This window comes from Dipteris shenzhenensis, chromosome 32, assembly GCF_047967505.1.
Source record: "Dipteris shenzhenensis isolate YYH24624 ecotype China chromosome 32, Dip_SZ_1.0, whole genome shotgun sequence".
NCBI lineage: Eukaryota > Viridiplantae > Streptophyta > Polypodiopsida > Gleicheniales > Dipteridaceae > Dipteris > Dipteris shenzhenensis.
In genome coordinates, this window is record NC_141627.1 from 23,676,084 (window position 1) to 23,693,990 (window position 17,907).

Below are 17,907 nucleotides of genomic sequence, written 5' to 3' on the forward strand. Positions count from 1 at the left end.
TGACACATTTGGACCGTTCATGCTTACATAGCTCCCACAAGGAGTAGCTTGGAGTAGGAGGCTCCATCGGCACACTTCCAAGATCCCCACGAGCATAAGTCTCCGTTGGAGACTAAAAATGATGTTGAAGTGGCAAGTGGTTTTATTAGTAATGTTTAGTTATCTGAGATGAAAGCTAAGATGACTTTACATATACAAGACTTGCATCTTCAAAAGAGCCTTTGAACTACATAAAAGGAAGGAGGAAAATTGGAGAAGTACGATCTATTGCAACAAAATTGGGAATTGCAGAAAGAATTGCTTAGGCTTAGAGCAAAAGTACCAGTCATTTCTGAGTAGGATGTGTCCTCAGAACAATGGTGTCAAAAAGCCAAGGTGGGTATAAGTCTCCAATTGAGATATTTTCACATCCTGAGGAAAAAGGTTTGTTTTCTCCTACCACGTCCAAAGTTTCTAAGCTAGTGGCTTTATTCACTAATGTGGCTAGTTGCAATGTTGAATATGCTAATCATGCACAACAGGAACATCCAATTTTATCTAGAGATGCCCAAGCAACTGAGATCTTACTGGCTGCAAAAGGAATAGTTACTCAAGAAAAATTGACTGGTTTCTGAAAATACCGTGGCTATGATTTGTGCTACCTAGACTATTGATTTAATCATTGAGAAGATGTTTCCGAAAGAAACCAACAAGCAGGCAAAGGAACATGTTCAAGTTACTGAGAATGTTTTTGATAAAATACCTCTAGTTAAATTTGTGGACTAAAGGTCCTCCAAGATAGAAAATGCAGACGTGATAGTTGAACACAACAATTCAAAGTAAATCATTTTGTGGGTTAAGATTACAAATTTTTACCAAGTTTCTAGCCTATGGGTGTGCCAAGTGATGACTAGGCATTTTTATCCAATCCATATTTCATTCATGAAATATAATCAAGTCCCGGAATATATTCAATGGGATATGAAGCTCACCTATTAGGAGGTGCACCTTTTGGATTCTCACTTGCATGATTTTGGGATCCAGATATTAGCAGATTATGATTGTCTCTTTTAACGCAATGCACTTGCTGTAGAGACAGCCAGTGTTTTTTATAAATGAATGAATATTATTGTCTCATGTTCATATACTTTGCCTTTCGAAATAATTCATGATGCATTCTTGTATTCAGAGATGTTAAATATGAATGCATATCGACTTCTTTCTGCATTAGTAATAGAGAAAATTGTATATATTTCCAGTAAACTATGAAAAACGTTGTGCATTTGCCATTCCGAAAATCATTCCGAGCACATTCGACCAATTTTAATCTTACATGTTTTACGAGCCATTTCAAACCCTAAACAAAGGGAAGCTTCAAAATCTTCTTGGAGGACCTTACCCATATTTTTAGGATCAATCCCAGTGATGCATTCATACTCATCCTCTTAAATAGAAGGGGTTACTAAACAATTCGAATGTAGAGTAAATTAATGTTTCTACTAGGGTGGCGAGACTATTTTAACTATATTTTCTATACAATAGCATCATGAACAAAAAAGGGCTAAAGAACAAATAGAATATTAAAACTACTAGAAAAGTTAATCTAGGATTGGCAACAAATCAATATGAATTTACTAAAGGCTAAATGAGAAAGGAAGCTAGGGATAAAAGGAAGTTGAATGGCCAAGCTCAAAGAAGATATGCATGTGTACGTGGATGCATGAGTGCATGCACATGCATGTGCGTGCTTTCATGCGTGCATGCACAGGTGTGTGTCTTAGCAATTATCTACTCTAAATAGGAATAAATTCTTTGATTCAAAAGTATACAATATTTTTTAAAAGGTTGCAACTAGTAGTCAAAATTGACTTTAAACCAAGAGAAGAGAGCTCACCCTTTCAAGATATAAAGTTGATAGGGACAAGTAGGAGACATAAACAATGGGTGTTAGAATTGCCTCTTCTTTAGCAATAAAGACCAATTGTGTCTTTTTTCGTAGGAAATAAAGGGTGATTTTCTTTTGGAAAAGAGGCGTGAACAAGCCCTTCTAATTGGTGAACCGCTTTATGATTAAACGTGTAGGGTGCTTTTATATTCTTTTGAAGGCTATGAGGTATTATGCTCTTTGATTCGCTGTATAAGTGTAGGCCGTCTTATGCAAGGGAAATGTAACTTGCCCTAAAAGGAAGAAGTTTGTTTCTAGTGATTAAAAATTCAATACTACTCTCGTACCGAATAAGAAGTTTGTTTCTAGCGATTAAAATTGGGTACTACTCTCATGCTACTAAGTTGCCACCTCCATATAGCACGTGCAAGAATGTATGTATTTAAAACACCCCTATTTTAAAAACTTTATTGTTTCAATGATAATTGTCCGCCCCGTTCCATATGTATACATAATGGAGTGTTGGATTTAGACACCTCTTTGCAAATTCATATACATTAGTAGAGAAGATTTTTTTTAAAACAACCATATTAAAAGAATCCCCTGCATTAATGAAGGTGCTACGTTACATGTTTCTATGTAAGGTAACGCCTTACGGAATTGTATTAGAGTACTTGCTTCTCATGTAAGAAATTTGGGCTCGTATCCTACTAGTTCTACTGTGCTCATAAAGGGTACATGGAAGGGATGTGGGTGGTTGTGTTCTTCGTTGGAAATGCAAGTGGTTATATTCTTTGGATGATTACAAAAAAGACTCTCAAGTAAGATAGCCTTTAGAAATCATATGGAAGTAGGCTACTCTTGAAACCATGGTGAACGTACCATACCTCTACAAGAGTGCATTCCAAAGTTTTGATTGGTGCCTTTATCATAAGACAAGGAGTGTGGAGAGACATGACCTGTGTTATGTAAAAGGCAATACGTTGTGGGATAAATTAGTATGGCTTCATACTCATGAAGGTGTTGTGCATAAATTAGTATGGCTTTGTACTCATCAAGGTGATGTGTTTTTTGGAAGTGTGGCTTGTGGTAGGTGAACATGCAAAGAAGAAGGGGGGAAATTTATGGAGGATGTGAGGGTAATCATTGACAAGATGACAGTTGATGAAATGGTTAGGTAGGTTGAAAGGGTTTTGTATGTATGTGTGTGTGCGTGCACATGTATGAGAGAGAGAGAGAGAGAGAGCATATATTGATCTATGTGGCATGTATTGAACCCACATATTCATACAGAGAGGCCACCCCACTAACAACCAAGTTTGTGTGTGGAGCATCATGAATGTTGATGATGAGATGGATGCACTAGCTAATGTGATGAGAGAGGGGGAGAGAGAGAGAGAGAGAGAGAGAGAGAGAGGGGGAGAGAGAGAGAGAGATGTCGATGTTTATATCAAATGAGTATATCAACACTATCTAAATGGCAGAGCAGAAGCAACTCAGGAATTGTTGCCTACCTCAATTGGTTGCTTGTGTTCGAATCCTGGGGGATGTCTCTTACTACCTAGGTCTTGGGTGAAAGTGCCCCTCATAGTAGGCTAAGGCGGGAGTGTATGCACGTCATAGTAGGGTAAAGTGGCTGGGGGCCTTTAAAATGTCAATAGCCCTCCTAATATGGAGAAAGGTGCCACCTAGGTGATGTGTCAAGCTCTCCTTTCATCATTTTGTGGACAAACAATTTAATCTGAGCATTGTGTGTGGAAGTTTTCGATGTTCCACAAAAATGTTGAAAAGGTGAACGAAAAAAAAAGGAGCTCCCCGATGACCGTGATGGATTCGAATTCGATGCATGGAGGCCAACGAAAAAAAAGGAGCTCCCTGATGACCGTGATGGATTCGAATTCGATGCTAAAAAGCGAGCTCTCCATACGGGGGGACCTCTGACACAATGAGAGGGGAAAGAAAAATTTACTATGTGCAAGGTGGGAGGCGTGTGGAGCAAGGCGTGAGGGTGGCGTGAAGAGGAAGGCAAAGTACGAAGCCACCAGTTTAGACCTGTTCCCAAGAAACGGGAGGGGTTGACTGGGGATTCATAAATACGGAGCATAAATAAAACAAGAATAAATCCGGTAACACAAAAAGGACGTGTCAACTGTCACGTGTCAAGATACGAGTGTGATCTTTATAACAATCTCAAGCATTCCGGTTTCCACTTAGCATTCTCTCTCTCTCTCTCTCTCTCCCTCCCGCGCTCTGTCACGCTCTGTTCTGGCTATGGCGGATCTGATATAATGATCTGCAAAATCGTATGAACATTGCCTCCTCTTCCTCTTCAAGCTCCCAGCTATGGCGAAATCGGTTGATCATTTGTAAATGGTATGAATGATGCTCTATCCTTTGCAAGCTCCCGGCTATGGCTGCCCCTTGAACTCCAGCTCAAGATCCTTCTATCGCTCCCACTCCTCCTCCTTCCTTTGCGAGCTCCCAGCTATGGAACGATTTGCAAATTGTATGAATGATGCTCTACCTGCTTCTTCCCACCTTCTTTCTTTGCAAGCTCCCAGCTATGGCTGCCTCGACCTGATCATGAGCTCCTAGGAGCTGATACTCCTTCTCTTTCTTCTCCTGCTATGGCTCCTTCCAATGCCACTCCTCCTCCTCCTCCTGCTTCTGATAAATCTCCCCCTCCCCCTCCTGGCTCCGTCCCTTTTCTCAAACTTTTCTCCTTCGCTTCCCCCCTCGACCTCCTCCTCATCTCCCTCGGCACCCTCGCCAGCATCGCCAACGGCGCCAGCATGCCCCTCATCACCCTCCTCTTCGGTCAGCTCATCGACGCTTTCGGACACAACGCCCACGGCAACGTCTTGCACCAAGTCTCCAAGGTCTCGTCTCGTCTCTCTCTCTCTCTCTCTCTCTCTCTGTGATCCTGCATTGGTTTTCATTCTCGATCTGTTATCGCTCAATACTGCACTCACCGAATGCATCCTCATGTCGAAGCAGGCGACTTTAGACTTTTCAAAAATCCGTGGCGCGCCAGCAGTGGCGTTTGACTTTCGCAGCACCAAATGTGCTTTCTGACGCTCACGCCGATCTTGTTGCAGGTCTCTCTGCGCTTCGTTTACGTTGGCATCGGAGCTTTGGTGGCATCATTTTCACGTAGTCACTAGCTTCCTTATCCCTGCATATCTTTCTCTGTTTTTGTCCCTCTTGCTCTCCCTTAGTCTTTCATGATATAGTATTTTTGCTTGCAATGCTTGAAACTTGCCACCGTAATGAAAGAGCTTAAGTTTTTGACTCCTCATTTCATCTCATTACTCCAACGTTTGGTACAGAGGTCTCGTTCTGGATGGTAACGGGAGAGCGGCAAACAGCACGAATTCGAGGACTTTATTTGAGAGCAATTTTGAGACAGGATGTGGCTTTTTTCGATAAGGAATCATCCACCGGAGAGGTCATAGGAAGAATGTCCGGGGACACGATCCTTATCCAGGAGGCAATGGGAGAAAAGGTGAGCTGACGCTGCATGTATGTGACGGTAAAAGTTTCTTTAACGTCAATGCGATTGGAATACTTTTATTACTAACGTGTTTCAGAGTTTCGCTTACATTGGGGCTACCTCGTGTGCGTTGCAGGTTGGAAAATTCTTGCAGCTTTTTTCCACCTTCGTTGGAGGCTTTGTTGTGGCCTTTGTGAGAGGATGGAAACTTACCCTGTTGATGCTCGTTACAATCCCATTTCTTGTGGTGGCCGGTGCTATAATGACTGTTTTCATATCCAAAGCCACGAGCAAAGGACAAGAGGCATATGCTCAAGCAGGTGATGTCGTAGAGCAAGCTATTGGTGCAATCAGAACTGTGAGTATTTGTAAAACTTTGAAAGCATGAAACGAGGTATTAGCAAAAAGATTGATTGCACTCTAACTCCACATGCAAGGAACACCGTTAACTTCCATCTTTATATCGCTCAGGTTGTGTCGTTCACAGGAGAAACGAAAGCAGTAGAAGCCTACAATAAAGAACTTCGGAATGCATACAAGGCATCTATTTTTCAGGGCTTGGCATCTGGATTAGGAATGGGCATGTTTATGCTGATTCTTTTTTGCTCATATGCGTTGGCTATCTGGTATGGATCAAAGCTAATTGTGAATGAGGGGTACTCAGGAGGCTCAGTTTTAAATGTTATGTTTGCAGTCCTTATGGGAGGCATGTAAGTTCTCTCTTTTCTTTCTTCAGTCGCAAGCTTGAATCAACTACACCCAATTTGATCTAAGGGCATAGAGTTGTTCCTTGTATCACGTTGATCTCAACTTTTCAAGCATGCAAAAGGTTTTCGTTAAGGTTTGTCTCTTCCTTCATGTTGTGATCCTGAACCAGACATTTATGTTGCAGGTCTTTAGGTCAAGCCTCACCATCGATTAATGCTTTCGCAGCTGGCAAAGCAGCAGCCTACAAAATGTTTGAAGTCATCTGTAGGGTGCCTGATATAGACGCTTATGACATGAAAGGGAAAATTCTGGATAATGTAAGAGGGGACATCCAGTTAAAGGATGTGGATTTCTCTTACCCAGCACGTCCTGATGTTCAGATATTTTCTAAGCTTTCACTTCATATTCCTCAAGGGATAACTGCAGCGTTAGTGGGAGAGAGTGGAAGTGGTAAGTCAACCGTGATCAGTTTGATCGAGAGATTCTATGATCCACAAGGTGGTACAATTCTACTGGATGGAACTGATATTAAGCAGTTGCAATTGAAATGGCTCAGACAACAGATAGGACTTGTTAGTCAGGAACCTGTCCTTTTTGGAACTTCTATCAAAGATAATATATGCTACGGGAAGGATGACGCGACACTAGATGAGATCGACTCTGCGGCACAGCTTGCAAATGCAGCAAGTTTCATCAAACTTTTGCCTCAAGTATGCATCAATTCTGGAAGAGTCAAATTTTCCTCTCCAACTACAGCAAAATTTATTTCAAAGTTAACACATGATTCCTCCTTTTGCAGGGTTACAGCACGCTGGTGGGAGAACATGGCACTCAATTATCTGGAGGTCAAAAGCAGAGAGTTGCAATTGCAAGGGCAATACTTAAAAATCCTCGTGTGTTACTCCTTGATGAGGCCACAAGTGCGCTAGATGCTGAATCAGAACGCGTAGTGCAAGAAGCACTTGATCGTGTGATGGTAGACCGGACAACAGTAATAGTTGCTCATCGACTAACTACAATAAGAAATGCTGATCTAATTGCCGTTGTACAGCATGGAGAGATTGTCGAGACTGGTAAAATCTGAATTTCATTTATCTTATTGGAATATCGTTAGCCTTCGTTAGCCCTAAAGTATTTTGTTTCTGATTGCAACCAGGAAAACATAACGAGCTTTTACAGAGCCAAATTGGAGCTTATGCGCGACTCATACGTTTGCAAGAAATGCACCAAGATAAAGGTCGGCAAGGTGACAACGATGATGATACAGAGATAACTGCAGTTATGGATCATCAAAGGTCTGCAAGGAAAAGTGGGAGTTGGAAATCATTTAGGAGATCATTAAGCAAGGCTTCGAGTATTGATGGAAGTAGCAGATCAGGAAGTGTCAGGCCTGCTGAAATTGAATTTGATGGGCAAACTTCTAGCAATAGGAAAGGATTCCTAAGTTGGTTTAGAGACAAGGTTACAGAAGACCCAGAGACAGGTGAACAGAAGTCTACTGACGTTTCCATCTTCCGGCTTGCCTCCTTGAATAAACCTGAAGCACCTATTTTTCTTCTGGGCTCCTTAGCTGCTGTTGTCAATGGCTTGATATTCCCAATCTATGGACTTATGATGTCCAGCGTAATCAAAACCTTCTTTGAGCCTCCTAATGAGCTACGGAAAGATGCCAATCGCTGGGCAGGCATATTTGTGATTATTGCAGCAATTGCCTTCATTGTACTCCCTGTACAACTCTTCTGCTTCGCTATTGGAGGAAGCAGGCTCGTTCAACGTGTGAGACAGGTTACGTTTGAGAAGGTGCTGCGGCAAGAAATTTCTTGGTTTGATGAGAGTGGAAACTCAAGGTCAGCATCATTTCTCTTGCAATGCATTTTACGTTTTAAATCACGTAATTTTGAACCAACTAGTACTAGTACTGCTATGTGATCACCCAGATCGCTCGTCGAGATTATCCTCAAGCAGTTCTTCTTTTGGGATGTTTGCAGTGGTGCCATAAGTGCTCGCTTATCTGCAGATGCAGCACAGGTCAAGAGCATAGTAGGGGATTCTTTGTCACTTGCTGTGCAAAATATTGCTACCATTGTAGCAGCCCTTGTTATAGCATTCTCTGCCAACTGGCAGCTGTCTCTTGTGATTCTTGCTACTGTTCCTCTTTTAGGTCTCCAAGGCATCGCACATGTCAAGTTCATGAAGGGTTTCAGTGCAGATGCGAAGGTAAGATTTAGGGTGCTTCATTTCTAGTGCTTATATATAATCGAATGTTACTTGTTCATAAAGGTCTAATACAGTTTCCAGGTTCCAGAAGTAGATCTTAGTTGTAATGATAAGTAGATCTTTCAGAGATCTTAGTTGTAATGACATTCCTTTCACTAACAAAAGTTTGAGTAGGTTGCCAGCCTTTTAAATGATCTGTCATCGATGTGTGTGAATGTTCTCTTATGCTTAAAACACCTAATTCATTGAAAACAGGAATATTGCAAATGAATTATTTGCCTATTATCAAGTATGCATCTTTCTAGTTGTCAAAAATTCACTTTTTCGAGTATTATGTGTATACAATGATAGTGGCATAGTGCACAAGTATCCAATTTGTCTTTGCCATCCTACGAACATGAAGAGGTGAATGCGCTTATCACAGGGATTATAGGTAAAGACATCTTTGTACTTTGGAGGTAATTTAGGACCTCTCTAATCTATAACAGCTCGTATTGGGTTGAAGGCTAATGAAGCTATACATTTGGCCTCCTGTATATAAGAGGCCTGAAGTGTATACATTTCAGAGGAAGCCAAAAAAACCTCACTCTGTACACACTGTATATCATATTTTAATATAATATCTCCCTCCTGGTAACCCTTGTGATATCATAATTTCTTAAATGCATTGTTGGATGGTCGCCAGAACTATACTGTTGTAAAGACAAGAAACTTGTGTGTGTCAGCTTATATTTTTTTCCCAACTGGTAGTAGCATTACAATACGACGTGTTTGATAGAGAGCTACTTGTCTTCTGTTTTCTGTCTGGATGATTTTGTCTCCAGTAGATTGTCTCCCTGGGGTCGTTATTATTTCACTATCCCCTTCAATTGCTGCAGTGAATGCTGTCAGTAGTATATGTTCCCAAGGGACTTATATTTTTTTCCCAACTGGTAGTAGCATTACAATACGACGTGTTTGATAGAGAGCTACTTGTCTTCTGTTTTCTGTCTGGATGATTTTGCCTCCAGTAGATTGTCTCCCTGGGGTTGTTATTATTTCACTATCCCCTTCAATTGCTGCAGTGAATGCTGTCAGTAGTATATGTTCCCAAGGGACTTACTATCTGCGTACTCATTTTCTTGCCCAGGTAATGTATGAAGAAGCAAGTCAGGTGGCCACCGATGCAGTTGGCAGCATCCGTACTGTTGCATCTTTTTGTGCAGAAACCAGAGTTCTAAGTCTTTATAATGAAAAGTGCAAGTATCCACTGCAAAAAGGTGTTCGTCAGGGGCTTTTCAGTGGCTTTATTTTTGGAGTTTCAAATTTTGTAATGTTTGCAGCCTATGCCTTTTGTTTCTGGTTTGGGGCAAGATTGGTTCAGGATCAGAAGACAAGTTTCAAGGATGTGTTCAGGGTGAGTGCAGCTTCTCCTGAAATGTGAGTAAAATTAAGGTTGTCGGTCATACATTGCATCAATATTTTGTATCTTCAGGACAGGAACTCCATTGTTGGTCCTTTCTCGTGGGTGCAATTGACCCAGTAGTAAGTACAGTTGTTTTGATTGTTGAATTAACCAATTGTTTGCTTACATTGGTTGTTTTGTGTGGTCTGTTCGCGCTTAATGAGAACCAATTGAGAACATTTCTTGGAGATTAAGGATTGTCTAATGTTTGTTGAGGGTATCTTGCAGCGGAAGACTGATAGATGAACCTAGGAATTACATGCAGAAGTGTTCCACTATGTGATCAAATTTCATTAACTGTGTACACTTCACAACCATTGATGTGTGCGTGCAAGCCAGACTAGACAGTGCATCCAAGACAAATATAGAAGCAACGATTATATATTTCCGTCCGTCCACAAACTAGACACAATACAAAAGGAGATGCAGAGTCCCACCAAACCGTAGTCCTTCGATCTTACCACCTACTGTCTGCCTAGATTTCTGAGCCCGCGAGCTCCTCTGAGCTTATGTAGACTCTTTGTCCAGCGATCCCTTCCACCTTGCTGTCCTGATAGCCAACCTAGCTGGGCAGCACCTCTAGCTTAGTCTACAGCTTGTTCTGGGTCACCTTCACCTCCTGAATGTAGGCCCAAGGTAGGTCCTTCTGCTGCTCCTACCTGCTGTTTGAGGGCTGCTCCAAGTGATGCATATGGAGGCCCAAATGGCCCCCTTACATAGGGAACAAGGTCCTCACAAACCACCGACCCTCCAGGTCATTTTGGCCGACCCAGAGGTCTGCCTACAGCCGACTTGCAGCCCTAACCAACCAACCACCATGTCGGCCTGGTTGGCTTCCCCTTTCTGCTGTTTACTGGCCCACCTGCCACGTGGCCTCCAACCCTTTGACCTGGCCTGCTCCAGCCCTAGGTGGGGCTCATTCCTGCCCAATGCCTTGCCAAAACACTGCGCCTACCTTCCCTGCTGGTTCCGACTCCTGCTGCAGCAAGTCCATGGCCATCGAGGCCCTCTACAGGCCCCGGGTCTGCTCCATACTCATCCTTTCAACCTGATGATGTCAGCACCATGTCAGTGCACCTTTTTCCTACTGCAATCCCTGCGCAATCAAGTCCCCTTCCATCGTGGAAAACCCCTGAGCATTGCCATGCCAGATTTGCCCTCCATGGTGCCTCCAATTGCCAAGTACATGCTTTCTCTCTCGGCTCCCCACATGGCAGCCCATGTGCTGCCCATGTGGCAGCCCCACGTCCCATCCTGGTATTCTATGGTGCACCCCTCATGCAGTCCTCATATGGGGGCTCACAGGTGGGGAGGTGACCTGGTGTAAGAAGCAGGCTATCCTCATACACAGGATGGATGAGCAGAGATAGAGGCAGCGATCCCTTGGTGGGAGGGTTTGAGCACCACCTCGTCGATGAGGATGCTCCAGTAGTTCTGTGTCGTAGCCCTCTGGAACACTTTCGTGTCATCATAGTATTTTCTTGGTTTTTCAACCAGTGGCTCCGGCTCTGCTAGGTCTGGTTCCGCTTTCGCACACCAGTCTGGTACACAGGTTCATCTTTGGTAGCACCTGATGGCACTATCACATTCAGTCACAAACCCACCTCTGAACTCAAGCATTCCAAGTACCAACATTCTCCAACTGTCCCCCTCATGATGGGTGAACAGCCCGAAGTCCTCCAGGCACCAAGCTCTCAGGGTCTGTTTCAACCCATCCTCCAGGCTAGGTCTGCAACCAAACGACATACCCGAGACATCATATCCTAGGCATAAATCCACATTACTTGGACCTTGAAGTTCCATCTGTGATTTTGTGTTGTTCTAGCCTCCATCTGACCCTGAGTCCCTAGGTCTTGTTTAAGAATCCCCCTCTGCTTCAGCAACACCAGCCAAGCACCCAGATGACTCTAGGCACTCATCATTGTCCATCACCTTCACAAAGTTTTCCGGCTCCTCTCCTGACCAATCCTCGATGTTAGGCATCCTGGCAGTAACATCGGGGTCCATATACCTAATCTCAATAGCACTTGGAGTTGCCACTAAGAAAAATTCCTCTGTGACCACCAACTGAGTTGACTCCTCTGACTTTGAGCTGGCCCCTTCTTCTTTTGGTTAGCCTTCTTCTTTTTGCAATCCTTCACAAAATACCCTGGCTCGTCACAAGAGAAGCACGTCTTTTCTTTCTTTCTCTTTTTCTTATTCTCTTTATCTAAAGATCCCGCTCCTTCGTCAGATTTGGGCTTGCTTTTGCAGACTTACCCTTGCATTTGCCTTCGTTCCTACCCTAAGCTACTAGGGCCTTGCCATCCTTATCCGTATCATCATTTTCCCAAGCTTCTTGTTGCAGCAGCAATGGAACCAGCTCCTTGAAAGTCACAGTCACCGTCCTCTGCCCTGCAATCATTGTAGTCACAAAACTACTATAACTTCGGGGGAGCATTCCTAGCAACAACCTTACCATCCTAGTTGAGATCATTCTTGGACCAACTACTGCTGACAGATCCCACACCACCTTTATTTTGAAGATGTGTTCTAGTATTGATGCCCCTTCATCCATCCTCATGTCGTACTCCTCCGTCTCGAGGTCCAAGATTCTTGCCTCGATGTTGAGCTCATACATATCCCTCAATGTTGTCCAAGCCTCGAAAGAAGAGTTCACCATCTGAATATGAGGAAGCACCATATCTGTCGTCGTACCGACAATGATAGCCAAGGCTTTCACATCTCAGATCTGCCATGCTCTCACTAATATAGGGTCTGCTGGCATTGTCACTGTTGCCATAGTTGATGTGGTTGGGGTAGTCAAGGTGGCTTGAGGCAGCAGCTCCGTCCTCGTCGCAATCCCCCACAACTCCTCAATGCTAAGTGGATTCAAACCTTCATTTTCCAGAATGGATAATTGGTCCCGTCGAGCTTGCCCGTCTCACCAAAATTTGGGATTTGATATCTGTTGCTTCAGACGCTTGCCTGAACCTGAGCTCCCGCCTGAGTACAATCCTTCAGACATTGAAGCTTCTTCCTCCAAGCAATGAATCAAGGTCATCCTTAAGCAAGGTTCTTGCCTTCAAGCTCCACTTCCCAAGAACTTCCGTTTGGGCTCTGATATCATGTTAAAAAAGAAAATCCCACCAGAGCTATGCCGCAGCAGTGGAAGACTTATAGATGAGCCCATGAATTACACGCGAAGGTGTTCCACTACTCATTATTTTGTAATTAGTTGGGTTTTTTTCATTTTAAATTTAGAAGAATAATAATAGATTAAACAAGGTGAATGATAATAAATCATTAATAAGGCCTGCCCAGAATCTAAAGAAGACGAATTGGATTTGCAGCTCGGAAAAGAGGGTGGAGAGATGATGAATTGAAAAAGAGAGAGAGAGAGAGAGAGAGAGAGAGAGAGAGAGAGAGAGGGGGGGTAGGGAGGGCGAGAGAGAGAGAGTGGCTAAAAATATGGAGGATTTGTAGAAAAGAAAATACTAAGTGGATCATAAAATAACTCATGATTTTCTGAAAATCGAAAAATGACGATTTTTCTCTTCTTAGAATCAAACTTCATTAACTGTGTGTACTTCACAACCATTGATGTGTGTGGACAGTGCATCCAAGAAAGATATAGGAGCAACGCTTATATATTCATGTCCGTCCAAAAACTGGACACGACACAAAAGGAGATGCAAAGTTCCACCAAATCGTGGTCCTCCGATCTTACCAAAATGTCCTCCTACTGTCTGCCTGGCACGTCTAGATCTCTCAGCCCGCATGCTCCTTTGCTTGTGTAGACTCTTTGTCCAGTGATCTCTTCCACCTTGCTGTCTGGATAGCCAGCCCAGGTGGGCAGCAGCTCTAGCTTAGTCTGCAGCTTGTTCTGGGTCACCTTCACCTCCTGAATGTAGGCCCAAGGTAGGTCCTTCAACTTCTATCTGCTGTTTGAGGGCTGCTCCAAGTGATGCATATGGAGGCCCAAATGGCCCCCTTTTATAGGACACAAGGCCCTGACAAAACCACCAACCCCCGCTTGTCATTTTGGCCGACCCAGGGGTCTGCCTACAGCTGACTTGCAGCCTTACCAACCGACCACCAGGTCGTCCAGGTTGGCTGCCCATTTCAGTTTTTTGCTCACCTGCCTGCCACGTGGCCTCCAGCCCTTTGTCCTGGCCTGCTCCAGCCCTAGGTGGGGCTCCTTGCCAAAACATTGGACCTACCTTCCTTGTTGGTTCTGCCTCCTGCTCTGCAGCAAATCTGTGACGATCCAGGTCCTCTACAGGCCCCGGGTCTCCTCTGTACCCATCCATACAGCCTGATGACATCAGCACTAGGTGACCGCACCGTTTTCCTGCTGCAGTCCCTGCGCAATCAGGTCCCCTTCCATTGTGGACAAACCTTGGGCATTGCCATGCCAGATCTGCCCTCCATGGTGGCCTCCAATTGCCAAGTACATGCTTTCTCTCTCTGCTTGGTGGCCCCATGTACCTGGCCTCCAATTGCCAGGTACATGCTTTCTCTCTCTGCTTGGCGGCCCCATGTCCCTATGGTCCACCCCCCCGATGCATTCCTCATATGGGGGCTCATAGGTGGGGAGGTGATCAACCCTATTCCAATATGAATTTATAACAATTTGACAATTCCTTCCTTGTATCATTCAACATAAAGTCGTCTTCTATTTGATTTGTATGATGGTAGAGGTATGTCTACCCTCATACATGCTCGTAGATAAGTCAAGCCCTGGGTTGCTTGAAGCTAAAGCTTCTAATCAGCCTCAAAATAACACTTTTGGGGTATGGAAATTCCTCCATTGTGGCTAGGGATTGAAGCTAAATCTTCTAATCACTTCAAAACAACACTTTTGGATGTGGAAATTCCTCCATTGTAGCTATCATTATATATTAGGTCTTAGTTTTTATTTTTCACAATTTTGTGACATAGCATCGTATGGTTTCTGAAATCATTCAATGTCTTCGTGGCAACAGTAAAGAAAAGACTGCGCACAGTGCTTGGAAATGTTGCTTGGCTGAATAGTGGCCTTCTCTAGTTAATGTGAAGGTATTGGGTGCAAGTATGGGAAGAGAAGTTTTCTTATGACCACAATGAGCATCTTCCTCATGTTGTGGTTGGGATGTCTTGACACAATCACAGAATGGAGAATTTTTTTAAAGGGTCATCTGCCTTTCCTTTGCAGGAGTTTGACACCTGAGATTCAATGGACTTAAGGTTTCCATGCTTGTTGTTTCTGGTTTATGTTTGAATATGCACTTGTTTCTGAAAAGGATAGCAAGGTGATAGCATTAGATCCTCTTGTGAATGAAAAAGTCACTTCTATTATAGGGCTGGTGAGTGCATGATGACACTTATGCCGCACAACTTTTCTGTGAGAGCAAATTATCTGCTTATGGAATAGATCTTCATTCAAATACCAGTTGTTTACAGCCCTATAGTCATAATCTTTTTCTTGAATATTCGAGGGGCATGCACATTTGCCTTATTCATGCAGATTTTATGTTTGCGTGCTATGAGTACATTCATGTATGTAGTCTGCATCTGGGTCTCTATGTGCTGTTGGTCATTCGTTATGACATGCCTGATTAGCTCATTCTATGGATCTCATCATGTGGGTAGTTTAATACATGGAGTTCGCACCTGACTCCCTGTGGTAATGATAACAAGTCCAGTCATGAGTAGTTTGATGGTATGCATCTCTTCATGTGGACCATTCTATCAGTGAATCTTTGAAACTTTGGAGGCTGTTCACAGGTATGCCCATGGTCAGTGTCCACTGCCAGAATAAAATTATTATTTTGTTGTGCGAGGCTTATTAACTCATAGGGAGTCATTAAGGGGTAATCTATGACGACAAGGTTTAATTAGAGTCCATGAATTGCAACAAACATCAGAGTGGATGATTGCAATGCCAAGGCAAGCTCTTGGTCTTCATCTATGATGATCTACAAGGGCGAAGCATGTTCTTATGATGAATGGGGAGATTATAGTGTCAATCTAATTATAATGTGTACAACTAGCATCAGTTGATTTGATACCTCTTGACAGGCAATCTGACTCCGATTAATGTCTTACAAGGTTGTGATTTGGATGTTCTCAAGTTATTCTGGGAGTATCTAAATTGATACATGTCTCTTAGTTGCATTTGGAATTCAATGACATGTTGTGAAACATTGTTTTTTTATTTTACAAATAGTGAGTTATTGCAAGGAAATTTATGTTCTTTAATAACTGAGGCAGCATTTAAGGGCATCCTGATAGTAAAAGGAAATAAGGCCATCCATCTGCACAGGCTTCTTTGATAAAGATTCTGATGAAAATGTTTGGAACTATGGGAGTGCAGTTGCTTTACCTGTTGTGGTCATCTGCCATTGTCATATCTTTTAACACTTTTTAAAAATATGCAGGTATTCTTTGCCATAACAATGGGTGCCCTTAGTGTGTCACAATCAACGGGACTGATTCCAGATATAACTAATACTAAAGCTGCAGTCAATTCAGTATTTGCATTGATTGATCGCAAATCGAAAATTGATTCTTCCGATAACTCTGGGCTAACTCCTGAGAAAGTTATTGGCAACATTGAATTCAAGCATGTCAGCTTCAAATATCCAAGTCGACCAGATGTTCAAATACTCAAGGATTTATGCCTATATGTACATGCAGGAAAGGTTAGTTATGCTTTCTTTTGTTCAATTAAATTAGGCTTTTGTGAAAGTATCTGCCTGTCTGAAGCATTTGGATTACATATTGAACTTCATTGAATTGTTAGGGGAAAAAAAAATATCTTTACGAATTCAATTATAAGATCTTGAATCACTCTTGGATGGTTTGGCTAGCGAGTGGGGTTTAAAGACATCATGTTTCAGTCTGTCAGTATTAATATCTGTGCTTTTCTGGCCAGACTGTGGCACTGGTGGGAGAAAGTGGTTGTGGAAAGTCCACTCTCATCTCCCTTCTAGAAAGGTTTTACGATCCAGATATGGGATACATACTACTGGATGGAATTGATATCAAAACCGTACAGTTGAGATGGTTGAGACAGCAGATGGGCATGGTTAGCCAAGAACCAGTATTATTCAATACTAGTATTCGAGAAAATATTACTTATGGAATTGATGGTGTCATGAATGAGGAACAAATTGTAGCAGCTGCCGTAGCTGCAAATGCCCACACGTTCATTATGGAACTGCCAGAAGGTTACAGCACCTGTGTTGGAGAACGAGGGATACAGCTTTCAGGAGGCCAGAAACAAAGGTTGGCGATTGCTAGAGCAATCATTAGGAACCCTAAAATCTTGCTTTTAGATGAAGCTACAAGCGCATTGGATGCAGAATCTGAGCATATTGTTCAGGAGGCATTGGAGAAAGTGATGGTGAACAGGTCTGCAATAGTTATTGCACACCGTCTTTCTACCATTAAAAATGCTGATTTGATAGCTGTTGTGAAGAGTGGCATGATTGCAGAACAAGGTCGACATGATGAGTTGTTGGGTTTAGAAGACGGGGTTTACATGAGTTTGGTGAAGCTACACATGGCCACTTCTTGACTTTGTACTACACTGCACGCAAGCTGTCTGAACACCTCCTGGATGACATCATGGCCGTGCATCAACCCAAGGGCAGAAACAAATTGTATGTATTTTTAAAATTGCCTGGAATAGAGAGAGTTGTATAAATCGAAAATAGCATGCATTTTTTCCTTGCGCTTTATAAGGGAAACTTTATTCAGGGGTTTTTATCGGCTTGTTCTGATGTATAGTCGAGACTTTTGGCATTGCTGAGGTTGCAATTCATCCAAGATGTAAATTTGGAGATTCAGGCATTGTCAATGTCTTTTTCATTTTCCTTTTTGAATTAGATTTGACTCTGCTTTTCTGTGCCAATTTTGGTCGTGCCTTATGCCTCTGGAAGAGTTACAAGAAAGCAGAATGTTATTCTGGATGCAAATACTACATGAATATATTCTCCCAATATGTGTCGAAGTCTCCTCAAAGTGAAAAGGCATTGATGGAGGGGAGGAGAGGGGTTTGAAAGGGAGGGTCTAAAATGGGTTAAAATGTGAGGCTTGTGGTGCAATTGGCCCAAGGTTTCTACTTCTGATCATGCTGGGCACTTCTTTTCTTTTGCAAGAACGAAATTGATTAAGGGTACAATGTTGCATGTGAGCACGGTCGGGTCAAAAGCT

The 17,907-nt window shown here is 42.8% G+C and overlaps 1 protein-coding gene across 3 annotated transcripts; it reads left to right on the top strand.

Annotated features, from left to right (window-relative positions):
• Positions 1-4,259: 4,259 nt before the first annotated feature.
• Positions 4,260-17,529, top strand: LOC147880484 (ABC transporter B family member 3-like). 3 transcript variants are annotated; one of them, XM_087371215.1, is made up of 12 exons: positions 4,260-4,743; positions 4,963-5,017; positions 5,194-5,369; positions 5,494-5,715; positions 5,829-6,067; positions 6,250-6,775; positions 6,865-7,138; positions 7,222-7,912; positions 8,054-8,282; positions 9,412-9,682; positions 16,132-16,391; positions 16,625-17,529. In XM_087371215.1, exons 1-12 carry the CDS (start codon positions 4,492-4,494, stop codon positions 17,267-17,269), a joined length of 3,840 nt encoding a protein of 1,279 aa, XP_087227341.1. In that variant the 5' UTR covers positions 4,260-4,491; the 3' UTR covers positions 17,270-17,529. The 3 variants fall into 3 exon arrangements, with proteins under 3 accessions (XP_087227341.1, XP_087227340.1, XP_087227342.1); XM_087371214.1 differs by having other exon boundaries at positions 9,412-9,678; positions 16,128-16,391; XM_087371216.1 differs by lacking the exons at positions 4,260-4,743; positions 4,963-5,017; positions 5,194-5,369 and having other exon boundaries at positions 5,595-5,677; positions 9,412-9,678; positions 16,128-16,391.
• Positions 17,530-17,907: the final 378 nt, after the last annotated feature.